Consider the following 13,473-nt stretch of genomic DNA (forward strand, 5'->3'; position numbering starts at 1 on the left):
TTTAATGAGGTAAAGATGGAAAATTTTATGGGGACAATGATGCAAATTTCGAAAAGTTGTAGGGCCAAAATGTAAATTTGGAGAACTGTAAGGGTCAGATTGCAATTTTAAAAATTTTAAGGATTAAATGCGAACTTTTGAGGAATTGGAATTTTAAGTATTTATAAGAATGTAAGACGTGTTATGAGAATTAATTTTGAGTTTAATAAACTTAAGGCTATTGAACCTTATGATGCGGGAAATCTATAAAATGAAATTGGGAATACTGAGAACTAATGGGTAATTGTGCAATTTTGAGATCTGGAGAAAATTTGGATGATATTCGAGGAAAGTAAGAATTAATTTTACAATTTTAAGAAATTTGAGAACTTATTTAGTATTAAGTGAGAATTGAACGATTTAAATGATAGAAATTTTCGGTTATTTAGGCCTCGAAGGAAATATAGAGTATTTAGATATTTGAATTATAATGTTACAATGAATGGTAACCAAGGACATTGTAGGATGAATCAATCTTAGGCGTGAAAATTTAAGCGTTAGTGAAATCATGTTGTGGCAAATTAAGGATTTAAAGTGATGACGATTTAAGGTAAATTTGATCGGCTAGTTAAGTTATAAGGATAAACTTGGAGTTAGTAAATTTTTGGGAACATAAGTTTGATGCGTCACAAGTTTTAGTCATAATTTTATGGGGACAATGATGCAAATTTCGAAGAGTTGTAGGGCCAAAATGTAAATTTGGAGAACTGTAAGGGTCAGATTGCAATTTTCAAAATTTTAAGGATTAAATGCGAACTTTTGAGGAATTGGAATTTTAAGTATTTATAAGAATGTAAGACGGTGTTATGGGAATTAATTTTGGGTTTAATAAACTTAAGGCTATTGAACCTTATGATGCGGGAAATCTATAAAATGAAATTGGGAATACTGAGGACTAATGGGTAATTGTGCAATTTCGAGATCTGGGGAAAATTTGGATGATATTCGAGGAAAGTAAGAAATAATTTTACAATTTTAAGAAATTTGAGAACTTATTTAGTAGTAAGTGAGAATTGAACGGTTTAAATGATAGAAATTTTCGGTTATTTAGGCTCGAAGGAAATATAGAATATTTAGATATTTGGATTATAATGTTACAATGAATGGTAACCAAAGACATTGTAGGATGAATCAATATTAGGCATGAAAATTTAAGCGTTAGTGAAATCATGTTGTGGCAAATTAAGGATTTAAAGTGATGACGATTTAAGGTAAATTTGATCGGCTAGTTAAGTTATAAGGATAAACTTGGAGTTAGTAAATTTTTGGGAACATAAGTTTGATGCGTCACAAGTTTTAGTCATGATCTTAACAGTTAAGATTATACCTTGTGAGAACTTAAAATTTTTAAGAAAGTTGGGTACGATGATGGTTAGTTTAATTGGTAGACGCATGTAGGAGGTGAGGTAGACACCTGGTTTTAAGAAATTTTTGATAGTAATCGAGAAACTTGAGAATAAGTGAATATGTGTGTTTGGATTATGTTATCTAATACTATTTGGGTCGCGTAAGCTTGAATTTTAAGTTTATGAAATATTTGTTCATACGGAAATTTTGAGTGAAATAAAAACAAAAAGAAATTAGTTCTGTTCAATATAAGTTATCAATTGATGAATATGAAGATTTTTATCAAGTAAGGAATCTAAAATCTTGATATGGAGATTCTAGAATTCTATGGGTTATAAGTGAAATTGGTTTATTAAAGTTGGTCTAATGCTACCATGGGCTAACTTATTAAGTTTATATGCTAGAATTAAGTATGCATTAAGGATACATAAGAATGCGACACTTGTTCCAACGAGGAGTTCAGAGTCCTAGGCCTCAAGTAGATTGTAATTGGGGAGAGGATACTTTGAGCAGGTAATTGATGCGAGAAGTGTTATTATTAAGGTAGGAGGTCGATGTTGTATAATTGAGTTTTATGGATTAACGTTATTCGAGGTTTAAGATTTACAACGATTTCACACCCGGGATGCACTTCTAAATAATAAGTAACGTAAGTTTGGTGCCGTAAGATAAAGATTCGATTCAAGGATTTTAGGATAATACTACTATGAGGTTGAAATAAGGTATAACCTCTAAGCGTTCTACTGAGAATAGAAGTCGATCAGTAAATTCTGGTACAAAGGTTTTTTTTAGTCGAATTGCATAAATGCTTATATAATAGGTCGATTAAGGTTACGAGTATAGTATAAGAAAAGTAAGGTGCGATAAGTTTGGACATCCATTTCTAGAAGGAGGAACTGTGAGATAAGTCAAAATTCAAGGTTATAGAAAAATAGAACTAGGTCACCATGGATCGTTTAAGTTGCGATCCGCAAACGAGAATTTTGGTAGGCAAATTTAATTTGGGTTGGGGAGACTTAAGGACGGGTTAACACTTATTTTATCAGAGTAGCGCAGCAGAAGCGTGGATTATTGGGATACTAGAATTAAGAGTCTAAACTTTTGTTTATCAAGGATGAGCGAATTTCGGGGACGAAATTTCTTTTAAGAGGGGAAGGATTGTAGAACCTGTAACATAGACTACGTATAAGCCATGCATAATTCTAGTATTTTAAAGTAAATTGATTTTATTGCATGAGTACTTAAAGTGCCTTTCTGTAAAGTTAATTATTTTATTTCAGTAGTTTAAATTTTATTCTTTCAGTTATTTCAGTGAGGCCGGACTGGAGTTGGAGTTTAGAGATAAAATTTAAGATTCAGAAAACATTTCCAGAATTTATTTTAGCTAGCAAATAAGTTCCTTTAAGTTAAAAAGGAGGTTTGAGGATTTAATTTAATTACTTGAGGTGAATAGAAAATAAATTTATTTAAGTTCCTTAATTAAGGGGTTAGTTCACTAAATTAATTAAAAGATAGGTGGGGCTTTTAAGGGTTATAAATTTAGTAAATAAGCAACATTTTTCCCTCCATTTAAATGGTAAAATTCGTCCACCCTTAGTTGCTAGAACATTCCTTGCCAACACATCACCTTTGACCCTTTCTTTGTATTTAATTAGTAGGATAATTCTTTGATTTTTGGAGCACCATTTAATTAATAGTCAACCTTATCCTAGCCTTGTTGTGCATGGTAGAATCAGCTACACCTCATCCTTAATCCCTCCAACCAATATTTGATAGCAACAAAAATTCAAATTTCAAAATGAGGGAGACTTGGTCTTGATTTGTCCCTTATATTTTGCACCCATCTCCCTCACTCCCCTAACCATTTCCCCATCTCCCTAATCTCGAAAATCAGAGCCATTTCAGAGTAGAAAACCGTGGGTTGCATAGCTAGACACAAGAGGAAAAATTCAGTAGCAAGCTAGGTAGCAAAGCGCTCCACTCCTCCGCGCCGAATCGTTTCATTTTTTCGTTTTCTTTCGAAACGAAACCAAGGCATGTATATATATTTCATTGCTCTTCAATCAAGTCATATTATCATTTCAAAACATCACATGTACATAGATTTGAAAGGGAAAACCGAAATACATGACAAAACATTTTGAAACCATGATGCAGATTTTCGGATTTCTCCCTTGTGCTCTCACGTTTGCTGCTGTTTCAGTTGCTACAGGTTATGGTTCGACTCCAGGCTCCCAAGGCGACTACTAGAAATGTACTAGAAGGGTTTAGGACCATGTTGATCCATTATTTCAGCCCCCACGCTTGCTGGAAGTCGAAATGACAGCAACCTTCCCATAGGTGCAGAAATGTGTTTCGAAAATTCAGTTGCTGTCAAAAAGGGAAATGAAACTGATCATGGCTGCCCCAAGGCCTATAGCCATGGTTAGATCACTTCCCTAGCATGTCTAAGACGTGACTAAGTCGCCCTTTTGGTGGCTTGGTCCATGGTGAATCGGTTTTTAAATTAAAACTCAAGAACAGCACAACATCCTTTCGGCCCTCCCCTTTTTCCAGCATGTGTGTTTCGAATTGGTGGAATGGTGTGGATCTTGGTTGGCCTATGGCCCTTAGCCACCATTCATACCATGCCTCTAGATGTCTAGATCGTGTCATGGTCAATCAAATGACCACTGGAACGATCCATGATAGCAAAACAAGAACAAGAGCCCGACATGCAGAATGTGTTCTCGGGTAGGAACTTTTCGATTGTTGTTGGTGTGATGCGAATTGTGGCTGGCCTAGGGCCCATAGCCATGGTTCAAATCATTCCTTAGGATTTTGGTAAGAGGTTATGGTCAGTGGTTCAAGCCCCAATGGCCATTAGCCTCGCAAACGACACAAACAACCCAAGCGCAGCTGCTGGAATTTCTGGACAGCAGCTTGCTGTGTCGGTTCGGTGGCTCGTTCGAGTTCTCGGTTGGCTTTTAGCCTATGGCTATGGACTGGACAGTGCCTCATTGAGTTGGAAAGGTCATGTTTTTGGCCGTTTGTCATTCGGTTCATTTTTGAGGTCGTACGAGAATTTACGGTGCGATGTGCCAAATTGACTCTCGAAAGAGCGTTTCATGTTTTGGCCTCCATTCACCTAGATTTCGGCCCTCACCATTTTAGGAGCATTATTTTATCATTTTAGGCGTATTTTAATCATGACTACATGATGATTCAGTGTTGGTTCGGGTTGGTTCGGAGTCGTGATTAAATACGAAGTCGGTAGGAGTAATTGTCATATTTTTTGAAGGTTATTGCATAGTTTGGTCCCATAAATCTATTGCATATTTTTTTCATGGCATATTTAGGTTGCAGCGAGCCTGAGAGCGATCCAATCCATTCAGTAAAATTGTTACAGGATATTTAATTCAGTTATTTAATTATATTACGTGCAAAAATACAAATTTTGAGATTTATGCGATATGGCTTGTGGTCACTTTACTATCATGATTAAATCCGGTCGCCAGTTACCGGTCCGGTCATCAGTTACCGGTCCGGTCGTCAGTTACCGGTTATGAGAGCATTACTAAGTCCTGTCGCCAGTTACAGGCCCGGTCGCCAGTTACCGGTCAGTTCAGTTGTTTCACCCAGTACTGTGGCAGTGGTCTGATCAGACGTACATTACTAAGTCCTGTCGCCAGTTACAGGCCCGGTCGCCAGTTACCGGTCAGTTCAGTTCAGGGACCACATGCGTAGACCATAATCTCACCAGAAAATTATTACAGGCTATTTCAGTACAGGGCTCCAAGGAGCAAACATTTTTCACTATGATTTTCAGTTCAGTTATGCACGTATTATAATTAATCATGACACGACATTTTTACGTTATGCCTCATGACATGATATTTTCACTTGCATGCAAGCTTATTATTTATTTATTTACTCGCTATTTACGATATATGCATGTTGAGTCTTTAGACTCACTAGACTTGATTGTTGTAGGTGCTGATGATGTCGGGACCGAGGGCGGGGACCAGTGAGCAGGCTCGAGTCGGCAGTAGTAGGACCCGAGGACCTGAGTTCAGCATTTATTATTATTTGATGGCTCAAACATTTTAATTATCGTTGGAAAAACCTTTTACTGTTATTCCAAAAATGTTAATTTCTTCCGCTGCCACTTTGAACATCAAACTTTATTTATCAGTTCAGTTATGAATGAGGCAATTTTAATTATTTAAAAGAAAAATTTTAAATTTTCCGCAAATTTTCAAGTAAGGATTTATAGGCCTCGACAAAGGCATCGCCTAGTAGAGGAACAGAGTGGGGGCGGGGGGAAATTTTATTTTTCTACTTAGGTTGCGCCTAGTAGAGAAGCAGAGTTGGAAAAAGAGAAAAAATTTATTTTCCTTCTTAGGCTGTGCCTAGTAGAGGAACAGAGTTTGGAAGAAGAGAAAAAATTTTATTTTCCTACTTAGGCTGTGCCTAGTAGAGGAGCAGAGTTGGGGTGGGGAGAAATTTTATTTTCCTACTTAGGATGTGCCTAGTAGAGGAGCAGAGTTGAGAAGAGTTAGAGGGTGATGAATTTTTTATTTTCCTGCTAAGGTATCATCTAGCAGAGGAGTTAAAGGGTGGAGGGTGATGAATTTTTATTTTCCTGCTAAGGCATTGCCTAGCAGAGGAGTTAGAGGGTGGGGGTGTTGAATTTTTATTTTTCTTCTAGGGCATCGCCTAGCAGAGGAGTTACAGAGCTAGGGCGTTGAATTTTTATTTTCATACTAAAGCATTGCCTAGCAGAGGAGTTCGCATTCTGCCGATTTTATTCACCCTAGTGGTTTAGAAAGCATCAGAGATAAATTAAGAGGAAGCAGTGAATGCGAACTCAAAATACTAAATATGGCAGAAAACGAGTTCATGCATACCAAAAGTGCGCAAAAGGAGAGATATAAACGTCATAAAATCCATAGTCACATAATAATATGAAAAGTAAAGCAGTGCAGAAAATAACAGAATATGGCGCGAAGACATACAATGTCCGCGTAAATGAAAAATAACATAAGTAAAGGAGCTCGGTCTAAGAATCGGGGGAGCAGACTCTCTATGAAATTCTCAATATCGATGAAGTCAGTAGGGGCACCTGGCGGTAGATAACCCTGAGCCTTGAAAAGGCCGACCGCACCCTCGAAACCCAGCTCTAGAAAATTATAAGCTTTAGGGGCGCAGATATCGTTGAACTCCTCAGACTTGAGGAATTCTTCCTTGAATGAAGAGGCTTCGGAAGCATGTTGCGCCTTGGCGTCCTTGAGGTCCCTACGGATTTGTGCTGCTTCAGCTCGAGCATTCTTTAACTCTTCCTTCAGCCTCTGGTTCTCATTCGCGTGGTCCTCTGTCCACCGCTGATGCTCCTGCTTCTCCTTCAGAAGCTCGTCACCTCGAGCGTGGAGCTCCTTAGCATGCGTCACTTTCATCTCATCAATAGTAACCTGAAGCTGTTCGCGAAGAGCCTTGCCCTCGCGTAAGTCTTGGCAGGCAGTAAATCGAGTGTCGTTAGCGCGCTCAACCAACTCCCCTACGTACATCATGCCCTGAATAAGTAGACAAGAGTGAAAAGATGACAAGAAAATCATACATGTATTGGACATCAATCTAGAGATTAGAAGGAGAAATATACCTCAGTGATACTGCAGCATGTCCGGCGAGTGAGTTCAGGCCACCCCAGTGAACTCATGAACGCTGCATCCGCGTCGGAAGGAAACTGGTACATTATCTTTTGAGCCAGATAAGTAGGACCCTACCCCACGATGGCCGAATCCAGGGTGTATAAAGGATGTACCCCCGATTCAGGGGGAGGCCCCTTGAAACGTCTGCTTATTCGTTTTACTTAAAATGTGCTAGAATTTTTTTTAAAACCTTATGTAGCATCGGCCGAACCGTACAAATTTGTATAAAATATTTTTGACATCATTTTTAAAAATAAAACACCGAACCAACATTTGAAAAGTATAGTCCATACTATAACCTCTCAAAACCACTCATAAATCAATTGTCGTAAAAATATATTGAACATCACTTAAATTCATGAATCATAAACTAGTGCGGAAAACTAGCGTAGGTGCTCGAGTTATGTGCACCTTCAGTCCAGCAAAGTCAACAATAAAGACCTCCATTAACATTATTATCATAATCATCTACATCATTCACACCTAGTGAGTCTAAAGACTCAACACATCATATTCTTGATAACAAGTACTACATATACAGATCACATACAACAGTGAAAAATACTTATACTTTAAAATATCGTTTTCATGAAGATGCATAAACTTAAAACATAACATTTTCGTAAACATTTTCATGATGCATAAAACTTTAAATACAAACGTTTTCATAATGTTATGCATAAACATTTCCATGCAGGTTTTCATATAAACATAAACATATTCATATTCGTATCCATATTCATATCAACATATCCATGTCATCATATTCATATCAACATATCCATATTTGTATCAACATATTCATAGTCGTGTCAACATATTCATATTCATGTTCGTGTTTTGTTGAATTAGATCGTGATTGTGACTCGTATTCTTAATCGTATTGGGCGATGGATCCATCTAGAGAAAACTACAGTACTGGGCGGCAGGGGATACCAGCGACACTCTCACCGGTCAACTGGGCCCTGGCCAACGTATTAACATATTCGTATTCGTATCCGTATCCAAGGAAACACGATCGTCGGGCTCCCAATGGGACCATAACCCTCATGATATTTCCAACATATTTAGTCACAATCCCTTCACGTCCTTCAACATTTCGTATTTCCATCACTTAATAAAAACATGCATATAATATCATTTTCTTTTGAAACCAAGCATGCAACATATCTTTTAAATGTCCAATTTAAATCATTAAATTTCATAAACATTTAAAAATCATATTTCAACATTTAAAAATTCATAAACATGTGAAATAATCATATTAGCATATAAAACAGCATTCAGAACACTGCCATGACGTTTACTAATTTCTAAGTGTAAAATGACCGTTTTACCCTTGGATGCGACATTTTTTGTTTTTGACTTAATCTTGATTTCTTTGACTCTAACATGTCTCAAATAATTATTTAAGCTTACATGAATTTTCCCATATTTTTATTTGGCTTGAATCAATGACTTTTAAATTAATCATTAAATATAACATGTTAATGCAGTTTTAATCCCGAATTAAATCAAATCTTAGTATAAAATTTCAAAATTAAAAATTTAAACTTTTAATTATTATTTGAGCTTAAATATAATTTTTCATAATTTTATTAAGCATAAAACTAGGCGTTTCAATTAATTCCTTAATTAACGTATCGTGCGGCGATAAAATCCCGGATAAATCCAAAACTCGTTATTTTGATCCCAAACTTTAAACATAACATTTTTAGTGTTTATTCTACCCTTTCAAGTCATGAGCCACACCCGTGGACCCCTAGATTCAATTTTAGTCTTATTATTTTTTTTTGACACATAGACGAACGCACCGAGTCATCTCCCAGTTTACTCGAGCCACGCCCGAGCCAACTCGAGCCAAAACCTAGCCAACCCATTTAGGAACCCTCTTGACAAAGCCCAACCCAAAGAACCAGCCCTGGCTCGCTCAAAAACTTGCTGGAACTTGACCCCCAAATTCTGCATGAGTTGTGCATGTATATCCTAGTATATCTTAGGACTCCTAGCTAGCCTAGGGCTCTTCCAGCCGAGCCACCACCGAACCACCAAGACCCTAACTAAACCTGGACCACGCCCAGACCATACCCATACCAACCCAAGCCCCTGGACGTGAGCAGCAAACCACTGAACCAGTGGCAGCAGCCTCGCGTGTATCATGTTGTCCATGCTTCATCATGTTTCTTCGAGCCACAGCGCACCCAAGCCTCACCAGCCCCTGCCCAGACCCTAGTGCACCCTCTTAGGACCCTAAATACCTAACCTAGCCCAGCCCAAAGTCTCCAGACCGAGCCATATATGCACAAGTCCCTGAACCCTGCGCATCTTCCCTTGAACTTCTCGGGTAGGAGTCCTTGTTGGCTAGGACTCCTCCCAGCCCACTTAACTCGAGTTCTAGCATGGATAGGACTCTACCCTTGACTCAACCACTACCCTGGCTAGCCCTGGTCCCAAGCCAAGACCAAGCAAAGCCACAAAACATGAAAATCGATCACCTAAGTTCACCCTATACCAGATTTTTGGTTCCAGCTTTGCGTTTCTGTTTTTATGCAGCGTTTTGTGGCTTTCAATGACTCTAAAACTTTTTTAAATCACCCTTGATCATATCCTAATCATGGCACCCCTCTTAAACACAATATACCATGAATTTGGAATCAAAAACCATGCTTGAAATTTCATGTTATGCACAAAAACGAAAGTAATCAAAAGTGTCAATTGTTTTCCATATTTTTCATGCATAAAATGTAATATGGTGTGCTGATGTTTTGAAGGAATCAAATATGCGTGCCTTTGCGTTTTAAACGCATGAATTCTCGTTGACGATCGCGAAGAACGAGGCAAGAACCTTGGCTTGAAATCTTTCCTTGGGCTTTTGAATTTTCTCCCTCAATTTGGTGTGTGAGTTGTCGTGTATTTGAGTGTTTTGGTGTGCCCAAATTCTGAAATTTGAGGCGTGTGATATAGTGTAAGATTTGGGGTGATTTACATATTTTATACTAATTAATTCCTTGATTAAGCTTGAGCCCATTAAGCCCTCAAATTAGGCCCACTAGTGCTTGATTAAGAATTAATTAAAATATTATAATAGTTTTGTTTAAATAAATTTGTGAATTTATTAGTCGGGTTGCCAAAACGTTTATATTTTTGTTGAAAATCCAACACCGATAAAAATTACGTCCCAGCGTATAAAATCACCTCAAAATCCCATATTTTCAAAAAATGTTAAAAAAAACATCACCCATAATTTAAATAATTAAAAACAATTGTTTAATAAAATCATTTTCTATTTTTCAGCCATCGGTCTCTGTTCCTCGATCGCAACTCGAATAACCTTTAAAAATACATTTTAATGCCACCATATAGAAAAATATATTTTAAACATGCAATTATGCACCGCATAATTAATATATGCAATTAAAACATTTACTTAAAATATACAAGGAATTTAATAATTGTATCCATGTGGTTCGCGTGGACCTTTAAATTTTCGGGGCGTTACATCCCTCATCTGACCCGGACCCTTCTGGAGAAGAGACCGATACGACTGAGATCTCAGAAATCTTGCGCTTACCATGCTGTGGGACTGACGGGCTAAGATCAGTGGATGCCTTCTTCATACCAGACGGAGGAGGTGGAGAAGAGGCTCGCTTTGGGGCGGAGGAGGATGAGCATGCCTTTTTCTTCGCAGCAGTAGGGGAGCTAGCAGGCCTCTTCGCAGTAGTGGAGCAAGAACCCGTTTTCTTCTTCACAGCAGCATTACAATCTCCCTTGGTGCTCGTCGTGACTGCTGGAACGACTGACTTCTGTGGGCAGAGGATAAACTCCCAACTTTCTTTTTCGCAATCTCACGAAGCAATGCGGCATTCATGACTCTAACACCTGCAAATAAAAACAGTGAACCGGATGAGAATATTATCAAAGAACACAATAAGCAAAAGAGAGACAGAAAGGGTGAAGAGATAAGAATATCTACCGGCGTTCTCCTTTAGCTTAATTTTTTTGCGGGACTTAACCCGGCATGGCACAGGAGATCTTCAGATAGAAGTTGGGGGATGCTAAAGCATCAGTCTCCTAGTACACTCATTATCTCCAGATACTCCTTATCCTTCTTGTAACCCTTAGAAAGTTCAGGCTTGGTGAAAGTAGGGTACTAATCGGTATAACAAGTCAATTCTTTGGGTGGCTGGATAAAGAGGAAGTATTTTTTTCAATCCTAACATGACTAGGAGCTCTCTCGAAAAGCTTATGGCTAGACCGGGAAGTCACATAAAATGGTCCTTCATTTAATCTGGACAGAACTAAGAAGTAGGAGAAAGTGGTGCAATTCAAAGGGAGGTCTAGGGCCCGGAATAACACAGCGAAACAGCTTATCAAGCGGAGAGCATTGGGAGTGAGCAGGCCTAGATGCACCTGATAGTACTTGCTCAATTCTTGGAATAAATCGCACAAGGGAAAACGAAGACCGTCATCAAGGTAGTGCTGAAAGAAGGTGTAGCAGCCCTTGGGAGCTAGGAAGGGTCGATCCTTAGAGGTAGGAATGATGATCTGAAGGGAGGGAGAAATGTGCCACGAAGTTCTAAGTTTTGACTCGCTACCAAGAGGGATATGGAATGCCAAATGACCGTACCATAAGTTATCTGCTTCAGATATGTTAATTTGTTGGGTCACGTGACGAACTTCCTTACCAGGACGACTGTGGGTGGTGACTTCCTCCTCATGGAAATCAAGGGTAAATTCAGGATCAGCTAGGGAAGTTCTACTCTGGCTAGACTCGCTAGACCCACTAGACTCGCTAGACTCGCTAAACCTCTCGGAATCACTCGAGGAACTATACTCGAAATCGGAAGAAGACATAAGTGTTATGGATAATCAAACAGAAAAAGGAGAGAACTGACCTGGAAGAGACGTGAAAAAATACTCAAAAAGCCGCAAGGATGAGCCGGTGACGGGCACAAGTGTGGTGCACACTCGTACGAGCGCTCAGGCGAGAGTGCGCCTGGGCGAACGCGCGCTGGGGTGAGGCGCTGTCGGGGCGTGCTGAGGGCTAGGCACGGCAGCAGGGCAAGCGTGGCGCTTGTGTGCGCGAGGCGATGGGCGAGTGGCTGTGCGAGCGCCCGGGCGAGCGAGCGGCTGGGGCGAGGCGCTGTCGGAGCATGATGAGGGCTAGGCGCGGCGCCGGGCGAGTGTGGCGCTGGTATGCGCGAGGCGATGGGCGAGCATGCGGCTTGGGCGAAGCGCTGTCGGGGCGTGCGGAAGGCTAGGACGCGCTGTGCGTGGCACCGGGCGAGCGTGGCGCTCGTGTACGCGAGGCGATGGACGAGCGCACTGGGCGTGGCGTCGGGCGTGCGTGGCACTCGTGTGCGCGAGGCGATGGACGAGCTGCTGGGTGAGCGCGCCGGACGAGCTTGTGGCAAGGGCGAGCGTGGCTCGGGCGCTGGGCGAGCGATGCTCGGACGTTGGGCCAGCGCTGGGCGAGCTCGACAGGGGCGAGGGTTGACGGCGTCGGGCGAGCTCATCGAGCGCAGGTGTAAAGATAGTGGGTGGGCTGCGATGGTGGAGCGTATGTGAAGTGCAGAGGAAATTATGCAGGGGAGAAGTGAAATTAAAATGAAGAGATGACTGCTATTTATAGGAGAGCTCAGACCAAATCTTACCATTCAGGACAAGATTGCGATTTGATTTGATATCTATCCCTTCACAGCAAGATTGCGACTTGATTTGTTTCCAAATTTTTAGAGACTGACGGACGGTTGGAAGAAAATGCACAACTCGCACCCGGTAACCCGAGGACAGCACAACTAATCGAACTTCAAACCTGCGATTCAGTTCGACTCGGAAGGGGGAGACTGATGATACCCCATGGATGCGCCCACTGCCCTAGCCCATTCCAAGCCTAAATGGAAGACATGCCCATCAACGGCCTAGGTATTCTCCTATAAAAACCAGATTTAGGTGTTCATTTGATTCATTCACTATATCGTTTTCAGCAGTACCCTTAGCTGCTTCCCCCATATATCCTCAGTCTCTGACTTGAGCGTCGGAGGGACAACTCCAGGACACCCTCCTGGCCTCCTTCTAACGAACTTACTTGTGATTTCATGCTCAGGATAATTTCAAAACTTGTGTCTGGACTAGTGACACTTACTGGAAGCGGACCCTAAATTTCCCGTGAGTATCAATAGACAATCTATTACAATCCGAGCATGTTTCCCATCGTGCTATGCTCCAAATATTGGTGAATCGAGGTCTCTTACTCTGTTCAAGAATCGGAGGTATGAACCCTTTAGAGCAACAACTACATCGATCACCGTAAAATAGATTGAATCGAAATGAAATTTGAATTCAAATTACTTGTGGATAATCCTTCAATTATATATATATATATATAATATAACTATTT

The 13,473-nt window shown here is 40.1% G+C and overlaps 1 protein-coding gene across 1 annotated transcript; it reads right to left on the reverse strand.

The window, feature by feature from the left end:
• Positions 1–6,320: 6,320 nt before the first annotated feature.
• Positions 6,321–7,117, reverse strand: LOC142532298 (uncharacterized). Its single transcript, XM_075638618.1, has 2 exons — positions 7,025–7,117; positions 6,321–6,938 (listed from the first exon to the last, which is right to left on the reverse strand). The coding sequence occupies exons 1-2, from the start codon at positions 7,115–7,117 to the stop codon at positions 6,321–6,323; spliced, it is 711 nt and encodes a 236-aa protein (XP_075494733.1).
• Between the last annotated feature and the right edge of the window lie 6,356 nt (positions 7,118–13,473).

This window comes from Primulina tabacum, chromosome 18, assembly GCF_025594145.1.
Source record: "Primulina tabacum isolate GXHZ01 chromosome 18, ASM2559414v2, whole genome shotgun sequence".
Taxonomy (NCBI): domain Eukaryota; kingdom Viridiplantae; phylum Streptophyta; class Magnoliopsida; order Lamiales; family Gesneriaceae; genus Primulina; species Primulina tabacum.

What these genes read in the sequence shown, in the direction of transcription:
- LOC142532298 (XM_075638618.1), bottom strand. Translation starts at nt 7,117, where the DNA reads ATGTACCAGTTTCCTTCCGACGCGGATGCAGCGTTCATGAGTTCACTG. An exon ending in CATGCTGCAGTATCACTGAG is followed by an intron (nt 6,939 to 7,024) that starts GTATATTTCTCC and finishes CTACTTATTCAG; the next exon opens with GGCATGATGTACGTAGGGGA.